General features: G+C 35.4%; 1 protein-coding gene across 4 annotated transcripts in view; it reads left to right on the top strand.

The window, feature by feature from the left end:
• Positions 1–20,738, top strand: part of LOC149774817 (uncharacterized) — a 296,842-nt gene that overhangs the window by 212,982 nt on the left and 63,122 nt on the right. For all 4 annotated transcript variants that reach the window (XM_089944712.1, XM_089944713.1, XM_089944714.1 and 1 more), the window contains 3 exons: positions 2,283–2,531; positions 4,145–4,269; positions 17,006–17,166. In XM_089944712.1, coding sequence (XP_089800838.1) covers positions 2,283–2,531; positions 4,145–4,269; positions 17,006–17,166 — 535 coding nt within the window. The remainder of the gene's footprint in view (positions 1–2,282; positions 2,532–4,144; positions 4,270–17,005; positions 17,167–20,738) is intronic.

The following is a 20,738-nucleotide window of genomic DNA, read 5'->3' as shown; positions in this document are numbered from 1 at the left end:
TGGTATGAAGGAGAACTTTTGCTGATAGGCAACATATGGTCATTTTTCATCTCGAATAGTACAACACTGGATGTCTCTTTTTGTCTCATTCAGTTTTGGAAAACTCTGGAAGACATTTCAAAGGATGGAGAAAATGGTTAAAATGCCATTGCAACACTCCCTACCATTATTTTGAGCCAGCATCTGGGTAAAGCCTCAATTTTTACTACAGAAATTACAGCCATACTCAGATCATTAAACTATGTTGAAACCTCAGCAAACATGTCATCTTTTCAGATACCATTTCCACATTAAATGCCTTATCAATATCCTAAATCTTACAGCCCATTAATTTCTTCTTCAAATACGTTCCCGGATCCCATTAACGTTAGGGATATCAGCCTGCCACCTTACAATTCCAGCCCTACTAGAAAGACGAATCTGATGGACAAAGGGCAATAACTCTTGCCCACTACCTCTCTTGGCACCACTAGGTGTCATTAGCTTTAAAGCTTCACTTCTGTACAAGAGCATTGTATGAGACACCACCAATGAATGCAAAGCCAAATTTGTGTTAAATTCGAACCATCCTTTCAGGATTTTGGATTTATCTGTAATAAGCCAATTTTGTGTTAAATTCGAACCATCCTTTCAGGATTTTGGATTTATCTGGAATATTATTCCATTCTTAATAAATTGGTATGTTGAGAAGTGTTAAGTTGTCCTCAAGGATGTGTCCATACTGATAAATACAAGTGCCATCTTGAGTGCTTAGAAGTTTTAAAGTTATTGAATTTTTTTATCACTGTGTTTTCCTTGGTTTATTATAAGAACTCAGTAGCATGAGTTCTGAATTTAACACTGAATTATGGACAACATGAAATGTCAAATCAACAACAATAGCTGTCTGTAGAATTTTATGAGAGATAAAAGTCAGAGATAACTTGCAGAAATTGTTTATCTTCATAAGTCTACCATTTCACAGTTCATTAGTAAATTTGAATGAGGAAGTGCAAGAAACAGCAGCCATTGTTGATAAATAAAGTTCATTGGTCAAGAGATGATCCATCTTGATACATGTACTGTTATTAATCCTGTTATTAATCCTGTACAGGTTTACAAATATTTTGTACAAACACTTTATTTTCGGATTAATTCAGGTATAAAGAATATTCCCTGTATATCTTTGCATTTGTATGATTAGCCATTAGATTTAATTTTTATCAGACTATGCTAGAAATTTAAAATTAAAATGTTATTAAATACTTCTTGTACATTTTAACAATTTTTAGTAAATATATTGCATAGCTCAAACACTGCCTTGAAATCCTTGACAGTATATGATTTTGGCTTTCTTAATTTGAAGGACCTGTAGTCCATGATTTCTGTCATTTTATCTTTGAAGGAAATACAAATTACTTCAGGAACATTTTTGTACCCATGGTTTTCTTAAAATACAGTTCCTGGAATATTGGCTTTATTGATTCATCGATGATCTTGCATTGTTTAGGACAGTTTTGTTTTCTTGGTTTGTATTGAAGTCCAGGAGATTTATTTTTGAGGTCCTGCCAGGTCCTTGAACTTGACTTGAGTGGAAACATAAATACTCTTGCACAGTGTATGACATTATTCACATTCTGCTATGACATGAGGTATATTTTGTATATTTTAGTGTTTTGTTTTGCATATTGTACAGTGTCTTGTTTTGCATATTGTACAGTCTACTCAACATATCAATTTTTTTTTTGTATATACATATAACAAAGCAATGTGGAAGATGATACCCATCTCTAAACTGAAAATTGAAAGGAAAGGACTTATCATACTAATTACAGAATAAATTTGGAAGATAATATGCCATCAGACCTGTGTATTGTCTTAATCTATACCATCAGACCTGTGTATTGTCTTAATCTATACAATCAGACCTGTGTATTGTCTGAATCTATACAATCAGACCTGTGTATTGTCTTAATCTATACAATCAGACTTGTGTATTGTCTTAATCTATACCATCAGACCTGTGTATTGTCTTAATCTATACAATCAGACTTGTGTATTGTCTTAATAGACAGGTGATCACGCTATGGAGATATAGTATAGTCAGACAGAATTAAGAAAAGTCTGAGATATACAGATGTGCATGGATAGACAGATGTAAAAAATAGGTAATAGATAGATACATGGCCTTTAAGGTTGTGGGGAACCACTATGGTGTCTGGTAACATTGGTCAGGTGATTGTCATATACATATGCAAATCATTATGAAATTTGGAGCATGTTGTTAATATTTATCTTTACAGAAATTTAGACAAAAAGTTATTGATGAATATTTCAAAAAACTCCGCTACATGCTGAGAGACAAGCCAGTTTTACTCCACCTGAAGGATGATTTTGCCATTGATAACACCCATTGCGACCCCAAGCTTGAGGAGTTGAAAAGAAGGATTTTCGAACTGGCATCAAAACAGACCCATTGGGGGGAAGAACAGCCTGCCCGATGGCTGCCCTTAGAACAAGCAATCATGAATCTGAAAGCATCTGGCATGAAGGTAATCCTCTCATACAAAGTATGGATAAATCTTTTAAAAGCTTTTAATTTAAAAAATAAATTTATATATATTTTTTGTATTATTTGTACTATACCAATGACTATAAGGATAAATGATTTGAAAGTCAGATTTTCCAGCATGTCCTTTTATATTTAACATCTGCTCAGTTTTATGCAGAATATCAATGAGCAGGGGTTAAGCTAGACTTAGGAGCAAAGCAAGTCTTACAGTATATATACATGTATATATTTCATTCTCTTATTTAATTATGCCCTCTGTTTCCCAGTATTCATATTTGCAAATAACACTCACATTATAGCTGTTACAAGGCTCCAGTGAGAGCATTGCAAATATAAAGTTTTTTTATTTGTCTAAGTATTTGGTGTAATGTTAGGCATTGGTTAGATAGTAGTTGCTTTACAGTTTTTTCCTTCCTGATGTCACAAAATTGAATGAACTCAGAATACAACCACAGCATAGCATTACCTGTATGTTTCTGACCTACATAATAATAGCATTTAAAGTTAAATCTTCAATAACCCAATATATAGACTCTGTTTTCTCTGCATTGTATATTTCCCTGAATATATTTGCCCAGTGGTTTGCGAAATGAGACAGTCTAATAAAGTGGTACTTCACAGACACAGCGATGTCCACCATTATTTCCCCATGATAATTTTACTGATGGTTCCAAGCTGATTTTTATGAAGAAAATAATATCCTGGTACATGCAGCAGTTAAAATTTTCATCTTACAGATTCTATTCTTAACATACAATTTGCTATTTACATAAGCTTAAGTTTCGAAACACAAGTTTGTACCTTTTTATCATCAAAGGATAACTTGAGAAAATTGAGCAGTAATGTTAATAGTTTCTAACTTACTCGGGAAAGGGATAATAGTCAATCAGCTGTCAAGATGCATGCATGTGAGTGTGCAAGAGTTCATTTGTCAGTGCAATTGATATCAACACCAATTATCGAATGGCTTGAAGCTCACGTGTCACCTTTTGCTATAAAATAACACTGGAACTAACCTGGCCAAGGCGAGGAAGCATCTCAACAAGGACAGTCATTCAATGTTCCTTAAAAAAATTATTAACCGCTTCATGGTCTAAGTAGTTAGAGTGTCTGCCTCGGATGCAGGAGGTCGCGGGTTCGAACCCCAGTCAAGTCATACCAAAGACTTATAAAACTGGTATTTACAGCTGCCTCATTAGGCATTCAGAATTAAGAGGTTAGTGTTATTACTGGTTGGCCTGGTGTCAGGATAATGTGAACGGGTGGGACATGATGCTACATGTCTGTGGCATTATGCCCTGGTGCTAGACATCACTATAAAACTGTCACATTGCAGACAATATAACTGAAAACTTGTTAAGCTACGTTAACAATCCAAATCACATACACTTGAAAAAATTACAGGACAAAGTTGTGTTCACTTTCCTTACAGAGGAAGCTGAAGTTTACATTTTTTGTTGCGACTTAGTCACCCACTTCATCTGGTAGCATGACCGCTGAATTAGGATGTATCAAGATTTATTGCAGGTTCTAATGCTTTCATGTTACTGGGATCTAGTTGTTGCACTCTTACACTTTATTTTTTCACATCAGGTTGCAGCACTTAGTCTGATAGAAGACATAAATAATGGATCAGGATCCATCAGGATTGTGGACAAAGATGAATTGGATTTATTCCTCAGATTCCATCATGAGACAGGCATGATCCTTTACTTCAGGTGAGAGGTTTATTTTTCCTATAGGTATGAGAATGTCTATCAATTGTTCGGTAAGCAAAGGATATAGTAATTATTACCACTTTCATATAAAGTGAATAAAAAGATATGACTTGATTAGAACCTTCTTTATCAATATGATTTGGGTATTATATATTACCTGGACATGCGTCAGGCTACTTACGTTACCTGGACATCAATCAAGCTACTTATATGTTACCTGTACAGTTCAGGCTACTTATGTGTTACCTGGACATGTCAGGCTACTTGTGTTTTACCTGGACAACAGTCAGGCCAGTTATGTTACCTGGACAACAGTCAGGCTACTTACAGGTTACTTTAACAGACACATTTCATAAATCCAAACCTTTTCATCAAAGTCTATTTGAGCCTAATATTTATTCCTACTGCTTCCTCACATATACACCGTCACTCTGTCCCCTGCCCTGCATTGACGAGATTACAAATATATTCTGGGACATTCTGGTAATGATAATTTAACATGGCCATGTACCCAGCTATCAAGACTACAAAAGTACCAAACATTCAAGATTACAGATTGAGACATGGGACAAAACATGAAAACCATTGCATCCATGAGATATACAGACTAATATTTGATTCTTGTATTTAAGACTCTGACAGGGCAGTTATAAATGATAAAGTAAAAAACACCAAACTGAATTCAATATCATTGTTTACGACATTAAATACATTTTATTTCTAAGTGATCAATGATATAAAGAACATCACATACACCATAACTTAAAAATGCTTTGTGATAACAGGGATGGTCCTGGCTTTTAAAAAGCTGTCGCCAAAAAAATCGCCAACCTCAATATTTTGTCGCCAATTTTCAGAAAGTGTCGCCAGAACAAGTAGTGTACATTTTTTCAAGTGTTAATTTAGTCTATTACTGTAACAGGCAATGAAAATTACAAAAGATGGGTTAGTTAATACTCTAATTACAACAAGCATTAAAAAAATGTTACAAAGTGTTACGTATCCGTCGCAATTTTAGGGCTGCCCACTTGTTGAATGTAGTTTCAAAGTCTAAATTTTCACATCTGTACATGCTGATTCTCATTAAATTCTCGAGAGATGAGATGCAGAGTTTATTTCTGATGTCAGTTTTTATGAGGTTCATCTTACTGAATCCACGTTCACAGTCTACAGTGCTGACAGGTGACACCAGTAGTCTCTCAGCAGCCCCTCCCCCCCCATGGCTAGCTTCACAAAACTTGTAGTGAATTGCTTCCTAAATCCCAAGAATGATCACTGAATGCTGTATAAATTTTCTCGACAAGCAAACTAGGATCTCCATTCCCACGAATGAAACTTACACGAGTCAACACCTGGCAATATTGGACCGTATATATAAGCATAAATTCACACCCAATTTAGGGATTTTTTCACTAATGTATTTTGAGAAATAAATAATTATTATTAATTATGCAAAACCGGTTTGTTTGTTTTTTTGATGTTTCTTATTGCGGAGTTTAAGTCTCTGCAGCGGTAACACGGATTGATGGCAAAAGGAAAAGATCAATGAGTAAGATGCTGTACTGGCGACAGATATAATTGTGATTGAGATTTTTTCCATTTGCTTTGTATTTATACACAGTAGTCGGTACTTCAAAGGTTATCAGTTTTCTATGAAGGTTCAGTAAAACTATTGTATTGGTATATGTAAAAAAAAAAAAAAAAAACCACAGAAGGATTAGTCATTCAATTAATTGTATCTGTTCTATTCGCGTCTTCAGAAGTCGATCAGTTGCAGGTATAGTTCGGTAGCATGATTGACTGTATCACTGCATACGGTACTCAGCCCAGATGTCAGCATAAGCAGATTATGATGTAACAATGCACTGTAAAGATGGGGTTGTCAATACGAACAAAGGATCATTTGTGTAACAGATTGATTCCAATGCATTGCTTAGTCAAGTTTGTGGCTTCCTTTCGTTCTCCCTTTTAATGTATCTAGTCCAAATCCATGATTGTATGTACAAATTAAATAACCAAAAAGTATGTCGCCAAAATAATTGCCAGATGTGATATTTTTGTCGCCAATAAGAAAAAAAAATCGCAATTTGCGACATTGGCGAAGCCCAGGACGATCCCTGTGATAATAATTGTACAACATCACATAAGTCATAGCCTAAAAATGCTTTGTGATAATAATTGTACAACATCAAATGTTATTTATTTGATCACATGTAAAAATTGTGGCAACTGATACATTGGACAAACCAGATCAGACATTAAAAATTATATCAATCAATCTTTTTCATCCCATGTTGCCACCCATTTTAACATTTCCCATACTTTACAAGAATTTTCTTAGTTGATTCTGATGGAAATTGCTTGTTAAGGGAAATCTGTTAGATTCACCATCTTAACACCGTATATCCAAAGAGTCTGAATTCCAAAATTCTATATGACATTCATGAATTGTTTGTTTGGCATTTTTTTAAAAATGTGTCATGTAATTTAAATTATGTTATGGATTGCAGTTGAATTAAGTCCCCTTTTACAATTATTTGAGAATAATTTTATATTATTCTAATTTATAGATTAACATAAATAGTGAAAGTACAAACTAATATCATAAAAATAAGTTTACTAATTAATTTAAGAAGAAGAGGTATTATGAAATAAATTTTCTTTACATTATGATTAATTATTTATAGAATACTTATTTATATTATTGTAAGTATTATGCAGATCATAATTTGTATTATATAATTTGAATTCTGAGAAATGTTAAACAACCTTCAGTATTATATAAAGTTATAATATATTAATACACCATGCATAATAAAGAATATTGATAGAATTCTTATACTCCTTGTTGAGAGGTACAGTGTGTTGTTACAATGGCACGTACAAAGCAAACTTGAGGAATAACTACAAGGATCTAACAATTATTGACATGTAACATATTAGTTTAACTAGTGTGTGTTACCAAACGTTATTGTTTTATGCACCCTGTAGGAAATCATTAAATTTTGTTTCATACATTTTGTATTGTAGGATTGTTTACTCTCTGAGAATTAATCCTTTTCTGAGTAGCTAGTGAGCGGTTGAGTACAACTCACTGTAGAATTGACATAGTTAACCGCCATTTTTATTTAGTATTTTGCAATTTTTGTTGCACATTAGTTTAATAGTAGTGTGAGACCTCACTTCAATACATACAATAAGTGATCAGTACTCAAATATTTAAATAAAATGTATCAGGAAATGCAAACTAAGACTGGTGGAGTGCATACGCAACCAGCTAGATCCAAGATGAGTACATACTTTCAGATGAGAGTAGAAGATCGTATGCTCCTAGCTTTCCACCACCCCCACCCCCATCCCCCCAGGTGTCAGATTTTAGAATTCGGAAGTGACATTGTTGCACCGAGACAGTCGGAAATACTTACAGCTCTAAATGTAGCTGGATTAGATCAGGGAAAAATCGATGGGCTACAAAATGCCGGTTTCGATAAATATATATTGTATCCAAAGCAGCTAGAAAAAATCGTTCTTGGAAACTCAGACACTCGAAGTGCATGGAAAACAAGCGATGGTAAAAACTGCAGAGCCATTTGCTAGAAAGATAGAGGCCAAAATGGTAGAGGTTTTTGTATCTGGTCCCCATCTAGAGATAGACACATGCGAACATGTCACAAAAATAGAAAGGAAACTTTAAAACTTAAACTAAAATCATCGACTTATGCCAGCATAGTGGTAATGAACCCATAAAACCAAGTCACCAGTGAAGACATACAAACTCAAATAGGAAAATGTATTGAAGAAATTAGGAAAGACAGTGAAAGAGCAGATAAAAAGAATGAAATGGGAGCAGAGAAAGAGAGGGTGGAATCAAAAGATAGGATTACATTTGCAAACCTAGACTTAACAGAAATCAGGAAAGAAAACTCACAAATTACTCCGGAATGGGAAAACATACTGAGCCCTAACAAAATGGGCAAATTTCCAACACCGTTCAGATAGAGACAGATTATCTTAACAAACAGGTTTCTTCATTACAAGAATAAGAGAACAGTTTAGAAGAGGGGGTAGGAGTGATAGAAGGGAGAAACTTAGATATGTCTGGGTTACAATCCTTAACCTCCAAGCCGATGCCTAAGGAAAAACAAAAAGGAAGGCTTTGTCAGGGTCAAGTTCATCACAGGTTAGTGTCATAAATGAGATGGAAACCAACACCCCACAGACAGCACATAACAAAAATGAAGCAAAGATCAGGACAGTGAAAAAACCAAGACAAAATCAAGAAAGCGACATTGTGACAGACAGTGAACCTCAAATGACAGTAATGACAAGAGTGAAGACGAGGTGGGGGGGGCAAGTATGGAATACGAGACAGGTATGGAATACGAGAGCGACACCAGGCAAACGACGGACATGGAAACGGAAATAGAAACAGAAAACACAACAAACAGAACTGAAAATATCATGACCGATGAAGAAATTCCGACAGAAAGTAGTTTAAGGGGGGATCCAGTGCCCCCTAAAGGAAATGAAATTAACTGAATCAAATATAATATTACACCTGACAAATTGTTGTTGTTATAGGGTTTAACGCCATTTTTCAGCACAAGATAGGCTATACATGGCGGCCAGTATTAATGGTGGAGGAAGAACCCGGGAAAACCCCGGAAAGAACCACTGACCCAAGAGAAGCTATTGGCAAGCTTTCTCACATATCCACATTGGCCGAGCCCAAGACTCAAACCCACGCAGACAGAGGTGAGATGGCAGTGATTCGTGACGGAGAGCGCTTTAGACCACTTGGCCACTTGGGGCCCCACAACTGACAAATAAACAATACAATAAAATAATAGAGATATAACCATAATGCGGCAACCAGAAAGAAAGAGGAAAAATGGAAGGAAAGAACTTCTGTATAGCCTCTGTTAATGTAAATGGAATAAACAAAGAAAAACTAACTAAATTATTTAGCGAAACCAAATATGACTTAATTTTTATGCATGAGACCCATAACAAATTTCCCAAAGACCTGATAACTCTATGTGAAGAGAAATTAGGTGGTATAGTGGTTTTAAATGATTTTAAAGGGAATGATATAAGGGGGGGTGGGAGTAGCAACTTTCATTAAAATAAAAAGAGAGTAAATTGAGAGAGGAGAACTGAGGGGGAATTTTTTTAGCGGAAGACTTTTATATATTGTGATAGAAGATACCCATTTTATAAATATATATATACCAGCTAATAAGTATAAAAAACAACAATTCATGGAAAATTTAACCAAATACATTGGAAAATATACAATGGATAACTTCATTCTAGGAGGGGATTTTAATTGGGTGGGAGAAAATGTAGATAGGGGTGGGGAATTAACTACTAATGATTTAAGATTTAAAAAAGAAATGGAATTGTTTTTAAAAAAACATAAATTGACAGATATATATAGAAATCTAAACATGATAAGAAGAGAGAAAATAAAAGTAGCAGAGTAGACAAAATTCTACTGTACAAATATACAAAATGATATCTATAAACTTGCAGGGATTACAAACATAAAATTGTCAGACCATAAACTTATATATTTAGAAATACAATTAAAGAAAAAATACAAATGAGGGAAAGAGAAATGTAAAATGAATAGTCAAATTTTAGAAGAACCTGAATTTATAGCAGAAATCAAAACTGATATTAAAAATTTCATAGAAAAAGGGAACAGGGACATAATTACGGAATGGGATAAATTAAAAGAATTTTAAAAAAAAGGTGATCAGATTTTCAAAGATAAGGAGAGAAAAACAGAATAGAGAAAGATGAGATAAAAGACAATTAGATAAAGGGATAAGGGAGAAAAAGATAAACTGCTAAATGATAGGTTAAATAAACTAATAGAGGAAGAAAAAAGGGGAAGAGAGATAAGAGCTGGGAAATTTACAAAGATATATAAAAAAAAAGGGGAAGGGCTATACAAAAGGGAAGAACTAAGAAGGTGGTGGGAGTATAGAAAAGCTGAAAATTAGAGATAATAAAGAAACTAGAGAAAAGAAGGAAATCCTAGATTATATTGAAATATTTTACAAAGATTTATATACATCACAGGAAATAGATAATATAACGATTGAGGAATATTTAAAAGGGATAGAATGCAAGATGATTTCACTAGGATATAAAATCTTATGTGATGATTTCATCTTGACAGAGGAAGTAATAAACAGCATAAACAAGAAAACAAAAGGAAAATCCCCAGGTGGAGATGGACTCACCACGGATTTCTATATAAAGTTCAGTGGTAAGTTGTCGCCCATCCTAGAATGGTTATATAATAACATTTTCCTGAGGAATGACACAATGACAAAAACAATGAGGGAGGGAATAATAATTCTAATATATAAGGGGAAGGGAGATAGGGAAGACTAAAAAATTGGAGGCCCATCACCCTCCTAAATACTGATTATAAAATTTTAAGTTAAATATTAGCAGAGAGAATTAAACAAGGAATGGATAAAATAGTCAGTGCAAATCAAACATGTTGGGGTAAAGGAAGGGATATACAGAATAATATACTTGGCATAAAAACAATAATAGATTATATACAGGAATGTGGTCTGAAAGGTGCTATGGTACTTTTTTGACCAAGAAAAGGCATTTGACAGATTAGAACACAACTGTATACAAAAAGTATTGGAAAAGTTTGGTTTTGGAAACAACTTCCAAAAATGGACCAAAATACTGTACAACAAAATAATTGCAAGCGTACAGGTAAACGGAGCTAACACGGGAAAATTTGAAATTAAAAGATCAGTAAGGCAAGGCTGCCTACTATCTGTGCTATTATACGTAATAGCAATTGAAATTCTAAGTATAAGAATAAGACTAAATAGGAAGGTTGAAAGTATTAAAGTTCCAAATATAAAAAATGAAATAAAAATGTTACAGCATGGAGATGATCGTACAAACTTTATTAAAGACCAAAATTCCTTTAAACACCTAGAGAAGGAATTTGATAAATTTGGTAAGGCCTCTGGGTCAAAAATCAATCATGAAAAAACTGAAATACTGAAAATAGGGAACTGGAGAGGAAATCACTCAGGATTACCACCACACTTAATTAAAGAAAGAGTGAAAGCATTGGGCATTTATTTTGGGATAAGAGAAGAACAAGAAAACTATAAAAATATGAAACAGAAAATAGAAACGAAAAAAATACAACTGGGAAAAACAACACTAAGGTTCCAAATGTAAAAGACGAAATAAAAATGCTACAGCATGCAGATCATTGTACAAACTTCATTAAAGACCAAAATTCCTTTAAACACATAGAGAAGGAATTTGACAAATTTGGTAAGGCCTCTGGGCATAAATAAATCATGAAAAAACTGAAATACTAAAAATAGGGAACTGGAGAGGAAATCACTCATGATTACCACCACACCTAAAGAAAGAGTAAAAGCATTGGACATTTATTTTTGGGATAAGAGAAGAACAAGAAAACTATAAAAATATGAAACAGAAAATAGAAACGAATGTGAATACCTAAGTCTATTGACAAAGAAAATAAAAATTTAGGAAAATTAGATAAGGAGATTATTAATTACATATGGGATTTTAAGACCCACAACGTCAAGAGGGAAACTTTATATAGAGCACAAGAGGGGGGGACTAGCACTCCCCAACCCCATTTGGATAAAGACTGCAACATTATAAATAGATTTAAAAAGATTAAAGCAATACCAACATCACCATGGGAGGGAATATACATCAACTGGTTTGGGTTCACAATGAGAAACAGGGGGAGACATTTATAAAAATAAAAAACTCATAAAAAAACTAGAAATACCAAGAAAATTTAGACATATTAAAGAAATACTAACCAAATATAGGGATATAAAAAGTTTATGGGACTAGGAAGAAAAACTAACATATAGTTACAATAGAGAGGAAATATAAAAAAAACTAAAAGTAAAGTAGAACCTTAGAACATAGAGATTAACTGGAAAAGAGCATGGGGGCACTGGACCAAATTACGCTCCCTAAAAATACAAAGCCTCTACTTTAAATACATACACAATGAATGGTTGACAGGAGAGGTAGCAGTGAGACGGCACATGGTCAGAGTATCGCCAAAATGTCCACTGTGTAAAAAAGCCCTATTTAGTAAACTCCACACAATGATACAGTGCAAGAGCAGGAAAACTTATAGATTGAAAGTGATAGAAGAAATAAATAAAGAGGGGAGATATCAAAGGCAAATATATTATACATGGATGGAGACTTCAATAAAAAAAAACTTTATACAAAATTATAGAGTACATAGTAGACACCATGAGAGCCTGTGTGATAGGGAGGTAAGGAGAAGTATAATGTAAAGAAAATAGTGATTACAATGGGGAGGGGGATGGGGGAGTGCTATGGCTTGCTCCCTACTATGGGGATGATACTGCTAGCATGCAAACCAGAGCCCCCACCCAATCCCCTTACCCAGATATGACCCAAGCCATATCATAGGATGAAATTTCCCCTTCTTGTGGAAAAAAAATAATTAAATTTTAATTTAAAAAAAAACAAAAAAAGCAGGATTTCTCTTCCAATTTAAAAAAAAAACATAATTTTTTTTATATTAAAATGATAAATAAAAAAAAAATATATTCTTATTCAGTGGAGAAACCTGGAGTTCTCTATATATAAAATTTAAATAAATACAATTCTTAACTAACTTAGAAAACGTATAGACAAAATATACAAAGATACAGGGAATATACAGGGAACCTACATGGGGAAAGAAAAGACGATAACATCGTGGGGCTAAGTCACAGGGCGCTACGCGAAGTGGACAGGCCCATGAAACAGTTTTGAAAAATGCCCCATGTAGAACATAAACAGACAAAACACAGACATAAAACACAAACATGGGCTAATTCATAGTTTAATATTTTGCTAACTCTTTCTCTATCTTAAAACCACACAGCTCCTGTACTGTATGGTTGACCAATCCACAAGTGGGTAAATAAACAATTTTGGATTCTTTCTAAAAAATAATTAGATAAATTAATCAAATGAAACCTAACTCGACTCAGGAGAAACACACTGAAAATAAAGAAGTGTGGACCTTGAATTGTGCGTAACCTACCTAGCGATATTCCTAGAACTTCCATGAGGAACGACACATATTGGCACTCGATTAAAACAATAGAACATTTTGTTATATATAAAAATGAGATAGTACACCGTTCCATCGTCAAAATTCAAAAACCAAAACTATTTAACCAAAAATAACATCATAGAATATATTGGATCCTAAATCTAAATTAGTAGAAAGAAATACAACTGGGAAAAAGAACATTGGATCTGTACTTGCTGTCTCAAACATACATATAATATAGCATACACACAATATAGCACCACTACATATAGCAAACACTGAGACCTTGGTGACCTCTAGCAAAGGTCACAAAAAATTCAAGGGAAGGAACTTCGAGCAAGGTGAAAAAAACCAGGCTCGGATGAACAAACCTTTAGATAACACTAAGGAAACATAAATACCCCATCAAAAATTCTAAGACTAAATTTTTGATATAAAATTCTGTTTTAAATAAAACATACCACATATCTGAGGGGGAAACACACGAACATAAAATACTTTTTTAGTTTTTTGGAAATGGGGGGGCATCTGTCTGGTGCCCCCTCCAAAAAAGAATATTGATAGAACTGTTCATCTCTATTTATTCATAACATTGTTCTGACATTGCAATTATATTTATACATATTAAACAGCACAAGTCATTACTGATTCTTGTTTTTAGCTTTTTTGGTGGTTGAACTGTTGTCCATTGTCCATTGTCCATCTGTCTCTCTCTCGGTTGGCACAAGTTTGTTATTGCAATTCCTGCTAAACTATTTGAAACAACATGCACATTCATTCCTAGGTCAAGTTGGTCTTAAAAACAACACTGCTTAGACATCCAGTATGACCAGTAAAAACAGTACTGCTTAGACATCCAGTATGACCAGTAAAAACAGTACTGCTTAGACATCTAGTATGACCAGTAAAAACAGTACTGCTTAGACATCCAGTATGACCAGTAAAAACAGTACTGCTTAGACATCCAGTATGACCAGTAAAAACAGTACTGCTTAGACATCTAGTATGACCAGTAAAAACAGTACTGCTTAGACATCCAGTATGACCAGTAAAAACAGTACTGCTTAGACATCTAGTATGACCAGTAAAAACAGTACTGCTTAGACATCCAGTATGACCAGTAAAAACAGTACTGCTTAGACATCCAGTATGACCAGTAAAAACAGTACTGCTTAGACATCTAGTATGACCATTATTTGCACATTCATTTCTAGGTCTAGTTGGTCTTAAGTAAAAACAGTACTGCTTAGACATCTAGTATGACCATTATTTGCACATTCATTTCTAGGTCTTGTTGGTCTTAAGTAAAAACAGTACTGCTTAGACATCCAGTATGACCATTATTTGCACATTCATTTCTAGGTCTTGTTGGTCTTAAGTAAAAACAGTACTGCTTAGACATCCAGTATGACCATTATTTGCACATTCATTTCTAGGTCTTGTTGGTCTTAAGTAAAAACAGTACTGCTTAGACAGCCAGTATGACCATTATTTGCACATTCATTTCTAGGTCTTGTTGGTCTTAAGTAAAAACAGTACTGCATAGACATCCAGTATGACCATTATTTGCACATTCATTTCTAGGTCTAGTTGGTCTTAAGTAAAAACATTACTGCTTAGACATCTAGTATGACCATTATTGTGACCATCTTGAAAATCTTTTTATCACTACTTCACTTGAATGGAGGGTCATATCTACAGGGAGCCTTCACTAAAAGATTTATTATCATGTCTTGTTAATTCTAAATAAACACATTGCTAATGTTACATCCAATATGATGAACACTGCAGCCATCTTGGAAATATTGTTACTTCACTGCCAGATTAGAAAATCACATTAACTTGGAGTTTCACTAGAATACTTCTTCTGGTGGCTATGCGGTCTTAAATGAAAATTTCTACTGCTCTGGCATCCAGTATGGCTGCAACAGTTGCCATCTCCAAACTCTTTATCTCTAGTCATCCCAGATAAAAAGTTGCATCAACACTGGGTTTTCAACAGAAGACTTCTTGTGATGTCTGCTTGGTTGTAACTGAAACTGTTGCCAATCTGACATAAATATGATCACCATGGCAACCATCTTGAAACTCATATTCTCACTACTACTCCAAATGGAAAGTAGTATTGACATGGGGTTTCTACCATAATATTTTTCATGATATCTAGTTAGACCTGGTGCCAATCTAAACCCAACTATGTTAATCATGGCAGCCATCTTTAAAATTTTGTTAGCACTATTCCTCCAGAATTGGAGCACTTATCGACATAGTGTTGTTTTTTTCTAGAAAACTTATCATTGTGTCTAATTGAACCTGAATGAAAATGATGATCATGTGATATCCAGGATGGTCTCCATGGTGGCCAATTTAAAAATTGTTATTACTACTTTTTCAGAACTGAAAACTATGTTCTTGTTACTTGCCCTGATTAGATGGTCATATTGACATGGGGTTTTCACCCAAAGACATCCTATCATATTTAGTTGGTTCTAAATGCAAATGGTAAAAATATGGCAGCCAAAATGGTCACTTTGAAAACTATGTTCTTGTTACTTGCCCTGAATAGATGGTCATATTGGCATGGGGTTTTCACCCAAAGACATCCTATCATATCTAGTTGGTTCTAAATGCAAATGGTAAAAATATGGCAGCCAAAATGGTCACTTTGAAAACTATGTTCTTGTTACTTGCCCTGAATAGATATAGATGGTCATATTGACATGGGGTTTCTACCAGCAGTTTCCAAATGATACATAGTTTGTTGCCAGGCTGACCTCGTTTATTGCTGCCACAGTAGCTAATTTGAAAATTGTATTGCTCAAGAATACCAGGATGATTTCAACATTAGTATTTGAATAGAAGACATGATCAGATCCATAATTTCTGGAAAATGGGGGACTCGTGTTTGGATTCTCCCATGTACAGATAATTAGTTACGACAGATCAAATCTGTTGCACATTCTGTTACAGTTGTGTGAAACCTTTGAGCTAATGGTGGTTCCAAAATCATTTTTGCACCAGCCTTTAAGACTTAACCAATTCTGTTTTGTCCATCCATCTATATATCAACCTTTCAAGATCCAAGTCTGTGACGTCCACCCATCTGTATATCAGAACTTTATCTTTGTGCATAATAACTTGAGTGTTGCAACATCTACCTTAACCAGCCTTGTGGAGTTTTGGTAAGGAAGTATTCATGATTTTGTGACTGAAGAATGAAAAATGGTTTGCACACATGACATTAGTTATAATCAGGGACTTGGACAAAATTGTTTAGATGACTTTCACTTGGGGTAAGAAAGAATTGTTCTTTCTCGCTCAAGATGTCAAAGGTGAATGCTCTGTTGATTTGGGGATCAAAAGGTCACAAGTCAAGATGATTATTACATTAAGAGACCAAATTTTGTTGATTGATTGTACTTAGGATGAGAGAGAAACCTATGTAATTTGGTCAAGGTCAGAATAAGTCTATAAAGGAAGATAATGAGGGCAGGCATATAATGGACTGCTCTGTTCACAATGCTTTTGTTGACTTGTCTAGAATAAAAATACTGTGTTAAGTAAATTTAAGCTCTGCTAAGCAGTAAGTCTGTTCATGTTTTTCAGTGTTGAAGGATTGAGAGAGAACATTGTGCTGGACCCACAATGGTTGATTGATGCCCAGAAGTCCCTCATCACAGCTGAGATGTTTATAAAAGGAAAGCCTGCCATCACCAGCAAGTGGTATGATTTCAAAGAAAAGGGAATGCTTACACAAGAACTAATAGGTTTGTATCCTTAAATAATTTTAATATATCCTTTTCTTATTTGTAACCATTGTAACTTACTTGTACATTTTCAGTTAGAAATGTAATGGCCAGCTGCACTGTAGGCCTTATTGTATGAAGTGTAATGTTGTTGTTGTTGTTATAGGGTTTAACGCTATTTTTCAGCTCAAGATAGGCTATACATGGCGGCCAGTATTAATGGTGGAGGAAGAACCAGGGAAAACCCCGGAAAGAACCACTGACCCACGAGAAGCTACCGGCAAGCTTTCTCACATATCCACATTGGCTGAGCCTGAGACTCGAACCCACGCAGACTGAGGTGAGATGGCAGTGATCCGTGACGGAGAGCGCTTTAGACCACTCAGCCACTCGGGGCCCCTGAAGTGTAATGAGAAAGCAGGTAAAACAAATAAAATTGCTATTTAGTGACTTAGAAAATCCAGTACAGTGACAAATTGTTTCAATATGTATGTTTTGTGTACTTGGCACACTATATATATGGAGTGAATTTACTTGAACCTTTCACTTGCTTTGAAGCTTTACAGCATAGTTGCATGAGCAGTTGTTTAGTGCCAAGGCAATTTCCGTTCACAGTGACATACCATGGCTGCTGACCCAGGCTGGTCAGGTGGTATTAATTTGGTCACGAATCCGGCATGCTGTTCTCTACCTGACCTGGTCAGGTGGTATTATTTTGGTCATGAATCCGGCATGTTGTTCTCTGCCTGACCTGGTTATGTGATATTATTTCAGTCGTGAATCAGGCATGCTGTTCCTCCACTGCAATGGACAGGCTTCTTGTATCACAAGATTTATATTTAACAGCCTTTCTTCATTGTTTGCACAAACTTGTAAATTGTTTGAATTTTGGTTTTTACTTTGGAAAGTATTCGAATTTGGGGTCTGTCACTCCCACAAGAATTGGCAAAGTTCTTGAAAAAGTTCAGTTACGCCCGTGAAAAGTGTTTGAATATCAGCACAAACACTTTTCATTTTTAATAATTCACTGAGATAAATATATGATATTTTAAATAAGCCTTTCGTACATCGCTTATGAGTTCATTATTTCTGAGCCTCATTTGGGATAGTGACCACAGTAGAATGCAGATAAATGACCAATGTGTTGACTCAACCATTAATGGTGATAGAAATAGGAATGAAGTTAGAATATTGTTTGATTAAACATGCAATAGTATAGGAGTTTGTTCTCCTTCGAATATATTCCCCAATCACATTATGTTAGGAATATTAGCCTGCTACCTAGCGAATCGAGCCAGACTAAAAGACAAAACTCATCTTTTCCTGTTTCAATAGACAAATGGCAATAACTCTTGCACATTACCATCACCATCCCTTGTCACCACCAGGTGTCGCTAGTTTTTAGTTTCGCTGTTTTACAGACTACTTTGTACAATTCATCAATGGCAAGCCAATCAGTTTTGTGTTCCTATGGGCCCATCCAATGTTCCTGTTGGATTTGAGTGAATTAATCTACTGCAGGTTGTATGCATTATTATACAATTTCTGCCAATGTTAGAGTGATTTTGTAACTTTTCAGGATTTTGTCTTTTGAGACCACCATCCCACAAGCAGTCATTGTAACTTCTCAGGATTTTGTCTTTTGAGACCACCATCCCACAAGCTGTCATTGTAACTTTTCAGGATTTTGTCTTTTGAGACCACCACCATCCCACAAGCAGTCATTGTCCTCATACAAGGTCATTATGAGTTAGCATACCTTTGACTTTGTTTGCTAACTCCATCCATTATGGAGTTCTTGTAAGCAAAATTATGAAGTGCTGTTTGATATTTATGCTTAGTCTATATGAACTTCATGCTGTTTTGATAGAATTATGGTTTGATTATTAGATAAGTATTGTTCATATGTTCATAACACGGCCATAGGGTTTTGATATGACACTTTCTCTGCTCTGTTAGATACAACTGTTTTAGCGACATGGTAATTTCAGTACATTACAAGATGCACTTTAATTTGTTTTGTGTCATCTCAGCATAGTGTCAGTTTAAATGATTTATATGCAACTTCAGAGAATGGAAGTCTACCCTGACTCTTGTTTTGTTTATGCTATGTATACACTGTTTATGATAAGCAGCGTCTATATAATACATAGTCATTGTAAGTCTGGGCTTATGTTTTAGCTAATTAGTCATATACTGATTTATGCTAGTAGCTAGTTAGTCACATACTTTTTGCAAATCTGTGTTTTGTTTTCTTATCATTACTATACCAGATATTTCACTGAGAATCCGGTCTGTTCAGACAGGCCTTTGGTTTGGCTGATAAATGTTGATTGCTGGACCATCTTGTATACCACCAGCATCCAGGCTGTGTGGCAACCACATGCCATTCACACCAGATCCATTGGATCTAATGCATATTAAAACTGCACTGTCGTCAGCTCTCCAGCCACCACTGGCCATCCAGCCATTCCAGCATGGGGTTCTTTTCACTGAATCAGTCCAGCCAACTATGATTTACAGGATCTTAGTAACAGATATGTTCGTCCAACATACCATCAGTGACATGCACATTCTGTGACAGAGATTTCAGTGAGAAATCTGTCTGTCCAGCCAGGCCATTGTAACAACCAGTACCAGTGATAGCCAGACCATCTTCTATACTGCCAGCTTCCAAACTGACCATTGCCGGGCAAACCAGTTGGCAGTGCCAGGCGTCTGTATGGTCACTGTTCTGCCACAAGGAAAGCTTGTGAGGTTTTCATAGGGATGAAAAAGAGTCTTCATACCACCTGGTATGTCTTCTCCAGCACTGAAGGTAGAGCCATTTGGGCCTAGATGCATGGTAAGTGCGACATAACTCCTTCAAATCCACCATCCTTCACATATTACTCAGATCTGTCTGTGAAACATACTGAAGTTTAGCTTTGAAGCTAACAGTAGTTATGGGTGGTCCTTCCCTTCCAAGACTGTCCTCTTCTTCTACACCCTTGGCTTGTATCAGAACAGTCTTGCGAGACAAACAATTCAAGCCATTTGACTGTAGAGAGAATCTAGACAGTAACATGGTCTCCACTCTGAAGGCTTATTAGGAAAGTAGCATGTTTTCATGGACTGGTGCCATACCAACAACATAATCCTTCTGTGTGCCTCAATCGTTCAACTAGCCAATTTGTTTTCTTTAGCTTTTGGAGGAGAAACAGCTGGTTCCCAATCTTTATCAAAGATTACCGCCCTGTGATACTGAGCACATTCTGGCATCATGACAGACTTGCTTTTGGGCAGTATATAGGTCGAGAACAGCAGTCATGCAAGTTCCTGTTCATGTGTTCTCAAGCACTGCTTAAAGCACACAGAGATGCCTCTTCCTTGTGGTGTGAACCAGAACACAGGATATCACCATTCTAGCCTTTTCTTTGTGGTGTGAACCAGAACACAGCATATCACCCTTCTAGCATTTTCTTTGTGGTGGGAACCAGAACACAGGATATCACTCTTCAAGCCTTTTCTTTGTGGCTGAAGTGGGTTGTTTGCTTGGTGTACTCTGATGTCTCATGCTTTGTGTACTCTGACATCTCACCCGATGAGAGTCG

Source organism: Sinohyriopsis cumingii, unplaced genomic scaffold (genome assembly GCF_028554795.1).
Source record: "Sinohyriopsis cumingii isolate HCF-2022 unplaced genomic scaffold, ASM2855479v2 utg000131l, whole genome shotgun sequence".
In the NCBI taxonomy this organism is placed as follows: Eukaryota; Metazoa; Mollusca; class Bivalvia; order Unionida; family Unionidae; genus Sinohyriopsis; species Sinohyriopsis cumingii.
The sequence above is the reverse complement of the archived record's forward strand: the minus strand, read 5'-3'. Positions and strand labels throughout refer to the sequence as shown.